At 38.6% G+C, this 17088-nt stretch overlaps 1 protein-coding gene across 4 annotated transcripts in view; it reads left to right on the forward strand.

The window, feature by feature from the left end:
- Positions 1-4572: 4572 nt before the first annotated feature.
- LOC101172493 (IQ motif and SEC7 domain-containing protein 1) overlaps positions 4573-17088 on the forward strand; it is a 103081-nt gene continuing 90565 nt past the window's right edge. For 3 of the 4 annotated variants that reach the window (XM_023956702.1, XM_023956703.1, XM_023956712.1), the window contains exon 1: positions 4575-5463. In XM_023956702.1, the coding sequence (XP_023812470.1) occupies positions 5204-5463 (260 nt within the window). In that variant the 5' untranslated portion in view covers positions 4575-5203. Of the gene's footprint in view, positions 5464-17088 lie in introns of all 4 variants that reach the window. The other variant, XM_023956711.1, reaches the window with a different exon arrangement.

Raw genomic sequence — 17088 nt, forward strand, 5'->3', positions numbered from 1 at the left:
TTTGTATGCTCTTGAATGCTGCAGCCTGCATGCCAGCAGCAGCGGCTGCTGCACAGTCCATGTAGGGGATCAGACAAGAATGTACACCACAAAGCGATTCGTGAAGTGGTCTTCGACTCTTCATCCCTCAGAAAACTGGATTTTTGAAAGTATTTATTCACTTTTTTAAGCATTTAGTTATTTGAGAGTTGATCTTAAAGAATCTGAAAATGTTTGAATAATGTTTTACTCTGAAAAATATCACTATACCTTTAAAAAAAAAACATAGCAACACTTTGCAATTCATTCATATTTTTCTTTTTCTTAATTCTTTTTCTCATTTTTGGGTTCAGAATCAAGTTTTTGCAGTTTACTCCTTCACCATTGATTGAAAAATGCACAACTTTAATGTGATGTCTGCGTTTTATTCCCCTTGCATGCACAATAGTGACTGATTTCTGTTTTGGGGAAAGCTATGGAAGGCTGTTTTCCTTTAGATGTTGTCTGGCTTTTGTGACACAGGGCACACACTGACAGCAGCAACACACCAGTGTTTTATTACCTTTTCTGTTGACATGCAAAAACTAAAATTGGCCCCTTTCTTTGCATCAACGGATGTTTTCACATGGTCTGAAATGTGATATAACAGTCTGTCTTCTGCTAGTTGAAGGAACAGCCTAACTTTAAGTGACAGTTGGAGAATATTCTTGACTAAGTAATAAAATAATGCTTATTGGTTAATCATCTTTTGAAGGATTATCATAAACCTATAAAAAGCTTTGGGTGGAAAAAAAATAGATCCACTCCAATCATTTTTAATACTATTGTAAAAGTGTTATTTTAATTATGATTATGCTGCTTTTGCCCCCCCCCCCCCCCCCCCCCCCCAAAAAAAAAAAAAAAAAAGCATCTTTGTAACAGAATGAAGCGGAGCAGGGAGCTGGGGCCTGTGGATTGTAGCTTCTACGTCACAATTACAAGTTTTTTTTCCAACTGAATTTTTTCGTTTGCTCCTGAGTCACAGCAACTTGAATAAAGAAATAACTACTCAGAAATGCATTTTGAACTTAGCTCTCTTAATATATGTCCTCTGTCATGAGAAAGATGCCACAAAAACACATTAAAAACACCCAAAACATTGGAGCAGGTCTTTCAAAAATCTTTTCTTTGACTTTAATGTCAAACAAATATAAAAACACAATAATTTGCATTGGACTGGGTCTATAGGGAATGTCAGAGGTGGCTTCTGTTAAGATCATGAAGATTTCAGAGTGAGTAAGATCTGTGCATAGATGCAATTACAGGAGTGGACTTGAATACAAGTAAGAGATGCTCAAAAATATCTCAATCAATCCTAACCCAAATGTTATATTTGTTTTAGTTTGAGCCATAGCAGTACATTAATTTTATCTGCTGTCTGCCTTTATTTAAATAGCAGCTCTTTAGCTCAAGACAAGACACATTTTGAACAAATTAAGAGTAGCAACAGCTAAATCTCACTGTCCAGCTTGCAATTTCACATTGACACACATCAGTCAGCCAAATAAAGAAAGTCTGGACCCCAATGGTGTAAAAATAACAATCATCTTTTAAAGACAGTTACATTAATGGCTTCTACTGTTCCTTGTTTGAGTTTAGGGATTTTCCATAAATTCTAATGTTCATTTGTGACATTGGTGGTGGTCTGAGAGTTTTTGTGTTTTAAGTTTTGACCAAAATGAAAGTTGCGCCATTGGCTGATACAGAATATTAAGACTTGGAGTTTTAGTAGCATGGAAGGCGCAAACAGCCGAGGTTTGTTTGTTTTAATGCATTTTGGTGCGACCCCTCCTCTTTGAAGCAGATTTCAAAACTGTTTTTAAATCTCAGTTCATCAGCTAACCACTAGGTGGGTTTTGAACACAATTTTCAGTCCATTCAACTTTAATGTAAAATGCAATAACTTTTCAACAGAAATTGATATACTTATGGTCTGGTTCTAAGAGTGTTTTTCACTCCTGTGGTTATGTAATCTATACATTTCCACTGTACTAGATTTAGATTTTCATTGATAAAGAACCTAATTTTTAGTTGTACACTTAGTTCTTGTGTTCTAACAGATGTCTTAATTGTTTGTCCTGCTTTTTTTATTTTAGAAAGTTGTGGTTTTGGTTAGTATTACAATCACTGAGGAGCTTAAGGACTGCTAGTGAAGAAGTCAATACAAACCCTGGAAGTGATGCCACTACACGCCACGTCCATCTTTAAGCAGTTACTGGTTTTAAATAAAGTCGATTGTTTTTTGTTTTTTAATTTTATCAAGTAAGTGTCTTTTCCTTTGGTGCCCTTGATTTTGTTATTGAGTTTTACACCTCAGGGTCACCATATGTCTGGCATGACTGCATTTCCTACTGGTTGGCATGTTCCGTCCATCCTGAGCTCACAATCTGCACTGTGTTTACACAGCTGCATGTTTGATTCGGTTCTTTCTCCCATTAAAATTCAATTTTCTCAGATCATCCGAGAGTAGCCTTCGGCTGGAACACCACGAAGATAAAGCTATCGGTTTTACCGACACAACACTTCAAATGACAATATTTAAAAGGGCGACATCTAAGTGACTTTCAAAATAAAATAAAAACTTGGAGAAAGTGCAAGAACAGGCTGAGTAGTGGTGTCTTCATGAAAATTCTCACACTGCAACAGCAGGCCGCCTAGATATAAGTCCATTCTGAAGAATTGTCTTTAAATAAGCAAAAAAGAAAAATGGTCTTGGCAAGAATTTTTATTCTAAGAAAAAGAAGCTTAAACGGAGAATAATTTTACTATTGAAAAACTTTCTAAAGAAAATTTCTTTCAAGGCAGAAAATAGGTCAAGTATCTTGAAACAAGGGTCTTTTTACTTTCTCAAGATGTATTTTGCAGAGTTTGGTGCATGAAGACCTTTTTTTTCTTGCAAACTGTTAAAAACCTGCCAAATTTGTGTTTCTTTCTAAAACTTGAACCAGGCAATCCATCAAAAAAAAGTCAACGGTACTGCAGACTGGTGTCAACAGAAAAATGGCAAATTTTGCATGTGTGGAACAAACTGAAACTGCTTCTCATCCATCTTGTCCAACAAAGATGATGTCATTTAAAAGAAAGTATATTAACAGGCTTTTTAATAGTATCATATTTATTGCCAAGCAACATTAACAGAACAAATGATCCAACTGCAAAAATTTGCTTTTTCTTACTTTTTGTTTAAAATATCAATTATGACAAAACCTTTTACCTCTAAAACAGTTAGCATATCAATAAAACAGATTAAATAATGTTTGAAAAATATTCTTAGAGTGAACAGACAGTGAAATGAAAGGTAACAAACACAAATGTGCATTTATTGACAATATCTAATGTCACCCTTAGAATTTGGATCAGCCAAAAACAAGATGCTACAGACATGTTGACTTTGTCTCAACATTTCAGAACAACAGGAAACTGGGAGAATGAAGTCAAGTTAGAAGCTCAGCTTGGTCTAACAAGGATCCATCCATATGCTTATGGAAAATGTGCTTATTTATGCAAGTTTGAGCTCTAACTTAATCATAAGAACAGATTTAGAAGGCACCCCACAACACACATCTGTCATGAATTGAAAATTAAACAGTACACGTACATTAAAAATGTCCTTAAAACCAGACAATAAATATGTATTTTTTTGCTGTAAAGTCTGATTTTTACCATTGGAGTTTAGTGGAACTGCAATATTTGGTCCTTTCCAGTTTGTTTAGAATTTGGGAACAGAGAGGTCTTTGTAAATTCACCCTTAAAGTCCCACTCTGGTGCTGTTTTGATCTATTTTAAAAGTGCCACTGGTGTTCTTTTAATTTTAGTTGTCACTTTTAGTCAAGGGCATGGTGTAGACCTGCCCGTCATCCATCTGTTTATACTCTCTCCCCCCTAGCTTACAGCCCCTCACAACTCCAACCTAATATTACTGGTGCAACAAAAATGCCAAGCAACATTGGAGCTATCCTGCTGTACAGTTTTGAGGCAGATGCCAGCGCGGATGAGGAAAACAAAGACAAATATGGATCTAGTCGTCTACAAGAGGATATATCAGAATGGAGTGATGGAGGGAGCTAGCGCCTGCTGAGAGTTAACACCCACGTCACAGCTTTTTCAAAGGCATTTTTTCGTTTGCTCCTGATACACAACAACTTGAACAAATAACTACTCAAAAATGCAATTTTGAGCTTACTTATGTCCTCCATCATGAGATAAATACCACTAGAACATGTTAAAATACCATGTTTATCTGAATGGGTCTTTTCTAATGCACCTCAATCCGGAAGTCAATTAGTTCAGCCCTACCCCCCATTTGCAGGACATCTGCTGCAAATATTTTGTGGACATAAATATTATCCTTTCAAAATCAACCCTCCAGTGAATGGATAGTTCAGAACTGCAACCACACAGCCTTTGCCTTTAATTTGCTCCCAGGTCTCATGATGGTGTGATACCACATCCGGGGGGTGCACAAGTAGTTTGTCCTACAGCGGCTGATGGAACTTCAGCATCAGACTTCATTTATCAAACGGTCAAGTTAGAAGCTGAACAGCTGAGTGTCTTTTTTAATTAATGAACTGCTCCCATTCACTGCAATCATTCCACCAGAGGGGGGCCAGCCTGCTGCGTGGGGATGGAGACGCACAGACAGCATAGTAAACAATCCTGCGGGGGAAGAGCAACTCCAGTACACCGAGCTGGAGGAGGACGCGCACAGTAAAGTTATCTCTGATCAAACGCATCCATTTCTCAGGCGCGTGAAGCCGCACGGCGTCAGCTGATCGCTGGGATCCGCAGGTTCATGAAACTTCGAAGCCCCGCCCACTCGCCAGCCAGCGTCTGTTTACGAAAAGTCACGGGAATGGCATGAAGCTGGAAGGAGCAGAGGAGAAATGGCACAGCGCGCAACCGGCGGACGCACGCAGGAAGGGTGACCGGGACCATTACCGGGAAGTCCGTCAGCTGGCTGCCTCGCGCCGTCAGCGTGGGTGCTGGTAAAGCTTCCAGTGTTCGGCCGTGGGACCGCGCGTGTCCGGGGGAACATACCCAATTGTGGAATTATTGCATCCTTTAAATTAAAAAAAAAAATATGACGAAGCGTAAAAGGCGCAACCCTGGGGATTTTTGAACCTGGATTTTTCGTCGATACAACAGAGACCATAGCGAGAAAAAAAGAATAAAGAAATAAAAAAATATGGAAAGCCCAACAGAGAATCCCACCAAGGCTGGGGAATATCTGAAGGAGCTGAACAAAATCATTGAGACCCAGCAGGAGTTGCTGGAGAGGCAGAAGGGGAGGATAGAGGAGCTGGAGCAGCAAGTGTCCGACCTGTGCTCGGAGAACGCCTGCCTGAAGGAGCAGTACCAGCGGCACCTGGCAACCTGCAGGCTGCTTCAGGGCAGCAACAGCCTGGGCGCGCTGGGGGCCATCCGGGAGCATGTCACACAGGAGAAGTAAGATCCCATCATTATGTCTTTTTTTTTATTTCTTAGGAAGTTAAATCCTCAGTTCTTCATTCATCCTAAAGGAAGTTAGCTGCTGTCATCCGGATTTACTGCAACTGGAACATGCCATTGAGATGGATTAAAAAATAAATAAAAGCAAGTGCTGCTGCTGCTGGGTGATAGAAATCCATGTAAACACACGTGCGAATTGGTAAACCTCACCATAGCAACCATCCCCACTGAGGGGTTTGATGGACAAAACTGGCAGTTTGAACACAGAGCTGCATTTTGCCTTCATCAACACCTACCTGACTGTGGTTAAGCAGGCTGATCATGTTTTGTTAACACCTCAATCTTCTGCACTTTTGTCATGTAATACAGATTATCTCAGTTTGTTCTCATATCCATTTGTGGAAAGACCCAGGCCTGGATTTAACCAGCCCTACCATAGATGCAGGTAGAAAGTCCTGCTCTCATCATATCTGTTCATCCTATGGCTTACAATTTTTATGTTGAACTTTAATGGGCTTGGGACAGGAACAAGCAGGACACTGGTTTGTGCCCTGTTGAGGCATCTTTTTTCCCTTTTTTTTTTTGGTTAAATATGGATTTTTGCGGCGCATCACATATGGGGGAAGGGGCAGTTACGTCATTTAGGGCACAGTCCCGTCTTGCCCATGCCTTTATCCGGCCTTGGTAATGCCTCCAAAGAAATCCTCCATGGAGATTCTAATTTTTAAGATATAAGTGGAACAAGTTTATTGTCTAGTTAAGCTCGGCGGTGGGTTGAACCACCATGGTTCTGTTGAAGACCTTGATGGTCAGGCCTCCACCCCTCTGCTGTGCCAGGGCTCACCTTCTGTGAGCTCTTCTCTCAAGCATGTCTCAGCGTGCAGACATTTAACTCTGCTTCTGACAGCAGCGGGATCATGTGATGGTGCCTGACCTATGTCTCCAGGGGCATGCTGGTGTCGTGAATTTCAGTGGCAGCAAATCAATATTGTTGACTCAGGGGCTTTGTGTCTTTGCTGGTTGATAAAACCAGACTCATGAGATTAGAACACTGACCTTTTGCGTATTTTATCTGTAAGTCTCATTTGGGTGTTACGGAGTGATTTTTCTTTTTCAGAAAGATGCGTCGCCGAGTCTGAACACTATCTTTTAGCGCTATCTGAGAGCTGTTCTTCTTGCTTTTGTTTTGCCAAAACTAGTGATGACTTTATCAAATCTTGCTTGTTTTAAGTTTGGGTTACTCAAAAGAAAATATTTTTTTTAATGGCATTTGGAAATGATGAGTACTTTAAAGGATGCAAAGGCCTCAACAAAGTGTAATTCTAAGACTTTGAAAAGGTCATTTTAGCATGAAGAAAATGAGACCTAATTACAGGGGTTTGTTCTTGGAAATTAAACCGTCCAGACATTCAGGGTTAGTTTTGTGTTTTAGGTGGTCAGCCAAAAGAATCCAGCTTTTCCTTGGTTTCTATTTTTTTCCGAGGGTTTCCCAGGAAATTGGTCCCCAATCTTTGCAGGAGGTCCAGAAGACACTTAATCCCACCTGCTGTTTTTTCCTGATATCTGATGATTATTAATATCTCTTGTCTGAGTTTCTGGCAGACTTCATATCTCCTAGACACTTTTATGACATCTATCTTCAAGCTCTCATTTAAATTTGAAATCTGAAGCACATAAAACTCCTTCTTCAGTGTAAATTGTTAGATTTTTCTGTAAAAATGATATAAAGCAAACCAGAGATTATGCCTATGACAATCCATCCCTATCGGCCAAGAGCTGATGCTGATGCTTAAACAGACGCTCATCAGACCTTGGCTTCTCCTTTTTATCCTAGAAGTGGATTTCAAACACGTCGACGGAGACGCATCCCCGGCTTTCAGTGGTGTGACGATCTGAAGTACTTTAAAACTGTCGGCTCTGTTTGTGATGTAAAGCATGTTTTTGTTCCCTCCCCTTAAGTTTCTTGTCATTCCTGTTAAGTGGTAACTAACTGACTTCCCCGAGAGTGTTTCAGTTGAAAATCTAGCAGCACAAGCAGCTTTAAATGGGACATGCTCAGTGTATGAAGTGGTGAAGTCTCCTCTTGAGAAACGGAAAGACCTTGAGATGGCAGCCGGAGAAGTTCTGAAGAAAATTTGGAAAGGATTCTGTGGTATAGTTTTGTGAAACTAAAACTACGGTAGCCTAGAAGGCACTTCATTGGGCGTTTGAAGAGTTGACGGCCTCCGTTTTTGTGTATCTGACAGGATTTGTCAGTTAGTTGTCAGTTAGTTGTCAATCATACACACAATGTGTAAAATGGTTTATTTGCAAAAGTAAAGAAGTGGATTTGTAGCTGTTTTTTTAAATATTTATTTTCTTTTTTTTTAGTAGCATAAATCTGAGATTTTATCCACCTCCACAGTCTTACTGTCCTTGTCTGTTAAACTATAAATGAATGCAGAAGTTTCCTGCTCATTTGTTTACATATAAGAGGAAACTTTCTGCTACAAAATAAGGGCAAAATCGTTTGCACAAGTTTTCTATGAACTGAAAACTACAGAATGAGGTAATGTCCAAAAATAAGTAGATTTAAAGACCCACTTCGATAAAAATCGTGCTTTTTGTGTGTTTTTAACACAATCTTATAGCATTTTTTTTCACGATGATGCGCATATGTATGGAAAATTAAGCTCAAAATTGTATTTCTGTAAATGTCTTTAATCAAATCGTTGTGAGACAGGAGCAAACAGCAAATAATGGTGTTCAAACAAGAAGGTATTTGGAATGTAGAAGATATTCCGGGCAGGCCACAAGCTTCCTGCTCCAAAGATGACAATATACGTCTTTGTTTGTTTCATCCGAGCTGGCATTTGGCTCCAAACTACAACTGGAAGCTCAGATCTTGCTCACCATTTTTGTTGCACCGCTAATGTTAGGTGTTGTGAGGGGCTGTAAGCTAGTGGGAGAGAGTATAAAGAGCTGGATGAAGGGAAATGAGGACAAGCTGACTTCATGCCCTAGGCTAAAAATGGCATAGTCCTATTTAAATGACCACTAAGAACACTTTTACAATTAATCAAAAAATGATTGGAGTGAGACTTTGTTTTATTTAGAAGCAAATAAAAAAGTCTACTTTTTTTTAAACAATGTTTTTTTTATATCTCATACTGCTCACCTTTTCACATTTTAAACTGGTTTTATACTGTAATGTTAGCCTTTTTGAAAATGTGTAAAAATCTCACATCTTCTGGGTCAAAGATGAAGAGTCAGGTTTGAACTGCAGGCCATGTTGCTGTGAGAATAAAAAAAAGAGGAACTTTTGGGCTGATGTGGGGTGTTTGGGCTCCACTGCTCTCTGATTTCTCTGCTTTTCCATCTTGAATAAATCTTAGCTGCTAGTAAAATCTGAATTAAATCAGATTTTCAGTGAATTAAGTCAAAAGTTGTGTCCAAATTCCGTCACTACTCAGTATTTAGTGCACAATGAAAAATATGTAAAAATGTTTTTTTAATAAACAATTCAGGTTTTCATCATCAGATGATTACATTTGTAAAATGTTATCATGTTAGGTTTTTACTTCGTCAAATCGGTGCTGTCATACAGTATTTGCCGTTTTAAAAAGAGAAGTAGTTAGCATGGTGTCCGAATTGCTTTTTAAAATCCAGGGCAGTATAGTCCTGCACTGTGTCATTTTTTTAGTAGTTGGGGTTTAGGGAGGGAATTTCGACGTATAGCCAAAGACTGTTGTTATTCTCTTTGTCATGTTCTGCTTTGTTAACGCAGCTCATTTTCAGTTTAAATTTGAAGCTTCTATTATTTAATCCCCGCTTTTAAACTGCTGTTGATCATGTAGCAGGTGCAGGTGCATCCGAACCACACGGCTCATTTGTTACAATGAAATATGGATCGTACTTTTCTGTTTTGGATGTTTTTCAGCTTTAATTTGACTAAGATGCAGTCTGTGTTCATGCTGGAAAAGCTGTAAAGGAGAAAAATGCAATAAACATTAACACGCAATAGTGTCGCTGACTAAGATGTGGACAGTGTCAGTGGACAGTTCTTCCCCGTTTGTGCTCTTTGACTCATCCTCTCTATAGAAACAAAGTTGTGGGAAGTGTAATGTGATGCATCTCTGGAAGTTGAGTCAACAGATCTTTGAGTGTTTACCACAACAAGCTCCAGTGTCAGCCTGGGTCTCAGGACTAAGTGCAAAGGAGTTGGAAAATGTTTTGTGCATCCTCTGACCCTACTCCAAACCTGTAAACCAGCAGCAGCATCCGGATGAACTCATCAGCAGGGATTGAAACTGGCAATTTGTCTAATGTCAGTTCATTCATTCAGTTACAGTGAATCCTTTTATTCCCTTAGATACTCATCGAAACAACAATGCATGCTATTTAGGTTCCCCTTTTATTATCTGTATCATATCATATAATATTTTGAATGTCTTAAATGTTTACATAGGTCAAGTAGGTTGAAATGTCTTTATGCTGTTAGAACTAGGTAGCCCAACTGGTTTAGCTGGTTGTGCTGAGGCTGATTTCATGCAAGTTACCAGCAGTCCCTGCTATGATAAAACATTTAAAATACAAGAAATAATCTGCTTTCATCTCAGGATACACAATTTTTTAGCAGGTAAAACAATTTTGTGTTGCTGGAAATTTTTTTTCTGCAACCTGCAGGTTGCCAGCTCTAAAGCAGAAACCTGTTAAACAAAGTTAACGCTCCAGTGTCACAATGGTTTCTGTGTTCAGTATGACAGCGCAACATTCGCTCTCTTTGCAGCTGTTTTATTACTGTTGGAGTGGATGTAAGAAACCATATTTGAAACATGACATTTGTGGAAAACAATGCTTGTATGTCATGGCGGTTCCATAAATATTTTAGAATAAATTATTAAAAAGAATATCAAAAAGATGTCTAATCTTTTTGATCGCTTGTTTGGGGGGGGGGCTAAGTAACTATGTTCTAGAAAATGACAGTTTTGTTGAATTTTGGCTAAAAACAGCATAATTATAATTAAAAGACAACTGGAAATTCTTTTAAAATTTTTTAAAAGATGATCGTAGTAGGTCTTTAAAAGTTAAATATTCAATTATGACACAAGGGTTATACAGGGTTGAGAGCAGCTTTATAAAGAAAACACTGAGTCATAAAGTCAAACTTAAAAAAACTGTTACAGTTTGACAAGAAAATAGTTTTGGCTGAAGTTTTTTTATTATATATTTTATTTAGTGTTTTTTGGTGTTGTCAGTGCTTTCATTATTCAGTGTTAGTATTTTTTTATGCTTTTCATTTGAACATTTCTCCAATGCGTCACATATCCCTCACAGTTCACCATTATCTGTTTGGTCTTTCAAATAACAAACATAACTCTGTATAAAGTCCGGTGTACTATCTGTGGCTATGATTCAAGGTTTTCTCTCATGATGCAAGAGAGGCGGGGGGTAATCAGCGTGCATCACTTACGATATGAGCTTTTCCCTGAGGTTTGAGGTGGAAATGCGCATACAAGTGCTTTCATTTCTCTTTTTGTAGCTTATAGATTCACACACCCACATGTATAATTCAAACATTGTCCCAGTCCCGCATGTAAACAGTCTTTGGTATGCTGAAGTGATCGCTCGAGAGATAATTTCTTCATTTGTGGCTGCCACGCAGCTTGTGTTCTCCTACATGTGCGACAGGGCTGATGTGAAACTGGAACATTTTTATTTACCAATCTAATGGATGATATGTTGTAGGAAAATGATTTTTTTTTTCCTGTAATGACAGAACAAACATGTATTATGAGAACGTTGTACTTGAGTGTGATACGTCACACGTGATAAGTCCTTTTGAGTGGGCAATACCTATTTAAAAAGAAGGAAAATCTCAGCAAACTCCAATTCTTGTGCTGTTAAATACCCTAATGAGCACCACTGGGTTCATAAAGGAGCAGCAAAGGTCTTAAGTTGTTGCATCTGTGGTAACTGTTCCATAAAATGTGCCAAGATAAAATGACTTTCTTTCCATTTATATACACTTGTGATGCAGGCAACACATTCATTTATGCTCGTGTTTCTGTGGAGTAGCTTTTAGTCCTTCATTCAAATTTAATTGTTGCTAAACTCAAACTGCTGCTTAATTTTGTGCCGTTTAGCCCGTTGTGCACTTTTGCAGCATGTGTGCTTTCACCTTTCATACCTGCAGCGATGCAGATGCTGCTTCAACAGTTATGTGACAGATGGACAAGGTGTGTGGGCGTTTGCTGGTATCACTGGCATGCTTAAACTCAACTTTCCATTTTCAAGTTTTTTTTTAATTTATTTATTTATTTACGTATATTTTTATTCTATTTATTTATTTATTTATTTATTTAATTAATTATTTATGTATTGACTTACTTACTTGCTTACCCACTTACCTCCTTACTTACCTCCTTACTTACTTACTTGTCCTGTCCAACAGCTGGGCAAACAGATGAGAGCTGAAGGCCTCTTGTGTTGGACATATTTTACTTTAACAAGAGGGGTTATGACTCTTCTGACAAACCAGAGGTATGTCTGAAGAAACCCCTTTTGGTATCAAGGCCAAACTTTATTCAATTTAATCATATTTGAAAATCATTGTGTTGGACCAAATGGAAAAGGAAAGGAGGGAAGAAGAAAGAGGGATGTTAGAGAGGGGGGGTTAGGAGGGTCATTATAGAGGGGGGGCGGGGTAAAACCATGAAGCAGCATAAAGCAACAAGTTGCTGGATGGTTATAATCATTACAGTGAGGTTCAAATGTAATACAAATCTAGAAGGGGCGGGGCCTGTCCACACACACACTCAAATGCCACAAACACACCTGTTAGCTCCAAAAACGTTCACCTGTCAACATGTACATAATACAAATAATGTTCCCACACGCATACCTATGCAAAGTGTGAAATATTTCATTCAATCATGCAAACTATTTGTGCAAAGGTGAGCTAACACCTGTGTTAGAGTGAGTGTTTATGTTCTTCTAAAATGGATGATGGAATGTAAAAAGAAGGAGGGAGAGTACCAAGCATCCCCACACCAAGGCCCCCGCTGCAGCTGCAGTGGCAGCCAGAACCCCCCAACACTCGCACGGCAACAAATAGAGAACTACCACCCCCCGGGCGATCACATCCGCCACCTAGGCCAGGGCCAGCAGGACCGCCACGGTTGTGCTAAAAATCTTGATAAAATTGTGTGTTTTTACAATAAACATGCACTAAAGGTCAAAATCTATATTTGCCATGTTTATGAGTGTGACTTAAGCAGCAAACCTTCTGGACCATGGTGTTAGGAAACCTCAGATTGTGAAAACCAAGCAGGTCAGAGGGAGCAGTTCTGTGTTTACAATTGGATCCACAGTCGTATTTTCTCTTGTCCTTTCATTTATGTGTTTTTTATTTTTTTTATTTTGGCATCTAGCTTGATAGTTCCTCTTGTCTAGATATGCAAGCAGTGGTACAGGATGGATATTTTGTGGTAAGTAAGTAAGCAACAGCATTTTGAAAGTGAAATATCTCTCAGCTTGCTTTTTCTGTTGTAAATGTGCTGCCTGCTGAGTAGCACAAAAACCTGTCTTTTTATTTTAGTGACAAAGACACAGGTGAAGCTGGATGTTGGGTTGTCATGAGTCGGTGGAATTGCAGGCGCTGTCATTGCTTTACAGGGAAGCTGTAAAGCTAAAACAAACTGATACATTATTGTGTTCTGTTGAATTTTGTTTGGATCCCGGTCTATAAAAAAAGTCTGTAAAAGTTGAAAACTGTACCCGAAAACAGGACACTTTTTAAAACTCCCAGTCTGAACATATTTTGATCTATTTTAAAGTGTTCCCAGTGGTCTTTTAATTATTATTATGCCGTTTTTACCCCAAATCAGAAAACCTGTGTCGTTTTCTAAAACATAGTTTCTGTAGAGTTGTAGTTAATTGAAAACTCATATCTGAGGTGTGGGAGGGGCTGTTGGCGCATAGTGAGCCTGTCCGCCTTTCTCATCATCACTTTGTTTACATTCTCTTCGGCTAGTTTACAGCCCCTAACACCCCCAACCTAATTTCGGGTGTATCAAAAATGGCGAGCAATAGTGGAGCTGTACAGTTTGGAGCCAGATGCCAGCTCAGACGAGGAAAAACAAAGACGTACATCAATCTATTTGTCTGCAAATATATGTATCAAAATGGAGGCAAAGCAGGGAGCTTGTGGCCTGCTGACTGTAGTTCGTATGTAACGTCAAGCTTTTTCAAACGGCTTTTTTTTGTCTGCTCCTGATTCACAACGAATTGAACAAAGAAAAATTCAGAAATAAAACTGTGATTTTAATTTTCTTAATGTATGGCCTCCATTATTAGAAAAATGCCACAAGAACACAGGGGAGCAGGTCTTTTTTAAAAATATTTTCTTTGACTAAAATATTAAACAAATAAAAAAACACTTTATTTTTTTTGAGGTGATTCATATTTTTTTTTAAGTTGCATGTAGGATTTTTGACATTTGTTTGAGAAGCAAGTGTCATTACAAGTTTCTTTTTTATTGATTGTCATGTATTCATGTAGGTATTGTGTTCATGCGGGTTTTTCTTTATTTTATAATAACAGAAATGAGCACAGCTTGACTCTGAAAAGAGTTATTAGAGTTGACAGTTAAATGAGCAAATCTGCAGAAGTCTTTTATGAGGCGTGTTTGTGGTTTCCTATTTTTGGCTCTTCCTTCCGTCTTTCTAATATGTTTTGTAGTTTTATTTTCAGTTTCCGCATTGTAATTATTATTTCCTGGCATTTCTGCCTTATTTTTCTAATCTGTCATTCTGACCGTGTCCGCCTCTAAATGGAGCCTGTGGATTGAAGATTGGCAAATCCGTGGATAGTTCATCGGGAGCCAGTGTAACTGCTTAAGTGTGAGTTTGGGACCCCTCAACTGCATAGTAGAGAAAGCTGGTTATGGAGGCTGGTGCAAGTCCGCTCTTTTAGCCAGAGATCTGCTGAACAATCACTGTGCCAAACCAGATTTATGAGCGCACAGGCTCCCTCTCCTCAGCAAAGGCTTTCTAATGAAATACTCCTGCTAGATTAGTGTCTGCGCAGGGATGATTTGCATTCATACTCACCTATAAATCTTAAGCAATGTCGAAAGACAATTTGCAACTTGCTCTGAGAATCAGCTGCGGGCTGCATTCATCTGTTATAAACTTTTTTCTGCCCACGTCTTAGTGTGGCGGCAGTCCTGCTGGAAGAAAGCCAGCAACTGCCTGACCCCGTTTTCTTCCAGTCAGACGTTCCAGAAGAGATTTACTGTTGGCCTTTGTATTTTAATGATGCAAGATAAGAAATGATCATGCCTTTAATGACCATTATTACTTGTGTCTTTGCTTGTAAAGGTTTTGCCTTCAGGGGATGAATTTGTGCAACTTTGCCTTTTGTACAGTGGGGGTCTGTGTTAACTTGAGGGTAACGTCAGGGTCAGTAAAAGGAGTTGCTCTGATAAGAGCTAATTATTATAAGGAGTCATATAAACTGCATATAAAGCATAAATTGATGAAGCAAAACTCTTGAAAAGTAGGAATGCTACGTTCACATTGAGCATTTGATGCAGCCTTCATGAACACGGGTTTAGTGTATAGTGTTCATACTGGACAAGCAGTATTTGTCTACTGCTTATTGTTGCATGTCTGCCACCTAGAGTTGGAAAACGCATGGTAGGGAATGTCAAAGTGGTGTAAATCTTGCAAATCCAGGCTTTTTCGGTCACAGCTTTTGTTCCGATATATGAAAGACTTGGTGTCATAGAATTCCACCGGGCACAAACCACAATTTTTAATTTCTCCTCCATGATCAATTTTCGAATTGTTGGCACTTCTGTGAATTGAAAGGGATGCCATCCATACATCGCTGCCAAACCCAAGTCCCTGATTGGTCAAAGTTCAGCCTGATTTCACTTTAAACATGCATTCAATGGCCACGCGTTTGCACGCAGAGCCCAAAAACTATTGTAGAAACTTGCGTAGATGCATGAAGGCAAGAGTTTTGAACGCAGAAGCTGTAAACGCACATTTGTGCGTGTTTACATAGACTTTTCTTTGAAAGGGGCTGCTTGAATGTACGTTGGAGGAGGGTGTGAACACAGTTTAACAGAGTTAGCATGTTGCAGGGAGGAGGTCTTTTTTTTTCTTCTGGAACTGCGTGATAATCCCGGGCAAGCATCTTTTTAAGAACTGCAAAGGTTTGTTTACCACCTAGAGGTGAAATGAAACGGCTATCATCAATATCCTTTAGTGAGTCAGCGCTCTTCTGAGCTAATCCCACAAGTCGGATGCTCAAATGTTTACATGTATTTCTTTTTTTAAATATTAGCAAAATGTAACTTGAATTTTACTACGGGCCTAAAGTTGTCTGTATAATTGGATAAATGCACCTCAATCTATTGAACGATGGAATGATTATCCTTACAGGCTGAACTAGAAAGGGAAAAAACTAAAAAGGGAAAAAACTAAGTTTGTGTTAAGGGAAAGCAGGCTCCACCTCACTTCACTTTCTGAAAACGCTTAAGATCTTCAGTGTTTGCAGAAAGCCTCTTGTTTGTCTTCTGTAAACCTTTGGTAAAACCTCAGAGGGCAGTTCTCTGAGCAGCCAAGATGTGGCATTTTCTAATATTTGGGGGGGGGACAACACAAACTGAAAATGAAAAATGGTCATTTATTTCTCCCTACAATCCATTTTTATGTACATGTGGCAAACCTGTTTTAGATTCACAGCATCTGGCTGTTGACCTTTAGGGTCAAGAGCTTCAAAGGATTTCTGACTTTGGGTTTTATCATTTTTCAACTGAGATTTCTGCTCTGTTATTTTATCGGTGTAAACCAACTCATATTTCAAGTGCAAACTATGTAACATTTGTCTTTTTTCAAACTTTTTTTCTTTTTTTTTTTTATTAGCTAGAAAAACACCGTAATAAATCTCGTAAAGCTGGATTATGGCAATTTTTAAATCTTCAAAGTGCATACATTTTTAAAAATTGTTAGCACACTGCCATAAGACATGTAAAAAAAAAAAGTTACATTATCTTTTTGTGAAAATCAGATATTTTTGAAACTGTCAATGAGGACTTATCATTTCAAGAGAGGAAGTCTTAAAGACTTGAGTGTTTAATGGTTTATTATGAGACTACCAGCTTTTTGCCTCAAAGTTCAGAGGAGACCAGGTTGAGGTGAGGGTCAGTTTAGGTGTAAAAGAAAAGTAGTTACCGGTAGTTGTTTTTTGAAAAGATGTAATATTTAATGTCGAATAACTTTTAAAAAATATGAATGAGTGAGGACAAACACTGGTCTGCGTGTGCGGCTGTGTATTTTTACCCCTTGTGCTATCTTATGGGGTCCAGATGACCCCACCCTTATATTGACGTGTTCTCCCTACCATAACAAAGGTGGATAAAGGTGAAGAGGATTTCATGTAATCCAATGAAGATCACAAGTCATTGAAGAAAAAAAGGTTCAGCACACTGTCTAACACAGGAAATTCATAGATAACAGAAAATTAAATGCAAAAATGCTTTTTCCCCTATCATTTTGTACTAACAGATGCATGAAAAAGCAGCTTTTATTAATATTCTGTCAAAAGCAGTATTGTTTATATGTTCCAATG

This window comes from Oryzias latipes, chromosome 7 (assembly GCF_002234675.1).
Source record: "Oryzias latipes chromosome 7, ASM223467v1".
Classification (NCBI taxonomy): Eukaryota; Metazoa; Chordata; class Actinopteri; order Beloniformes; family Adrianichthyidae; genus Oryzias; species Oryzias latipes.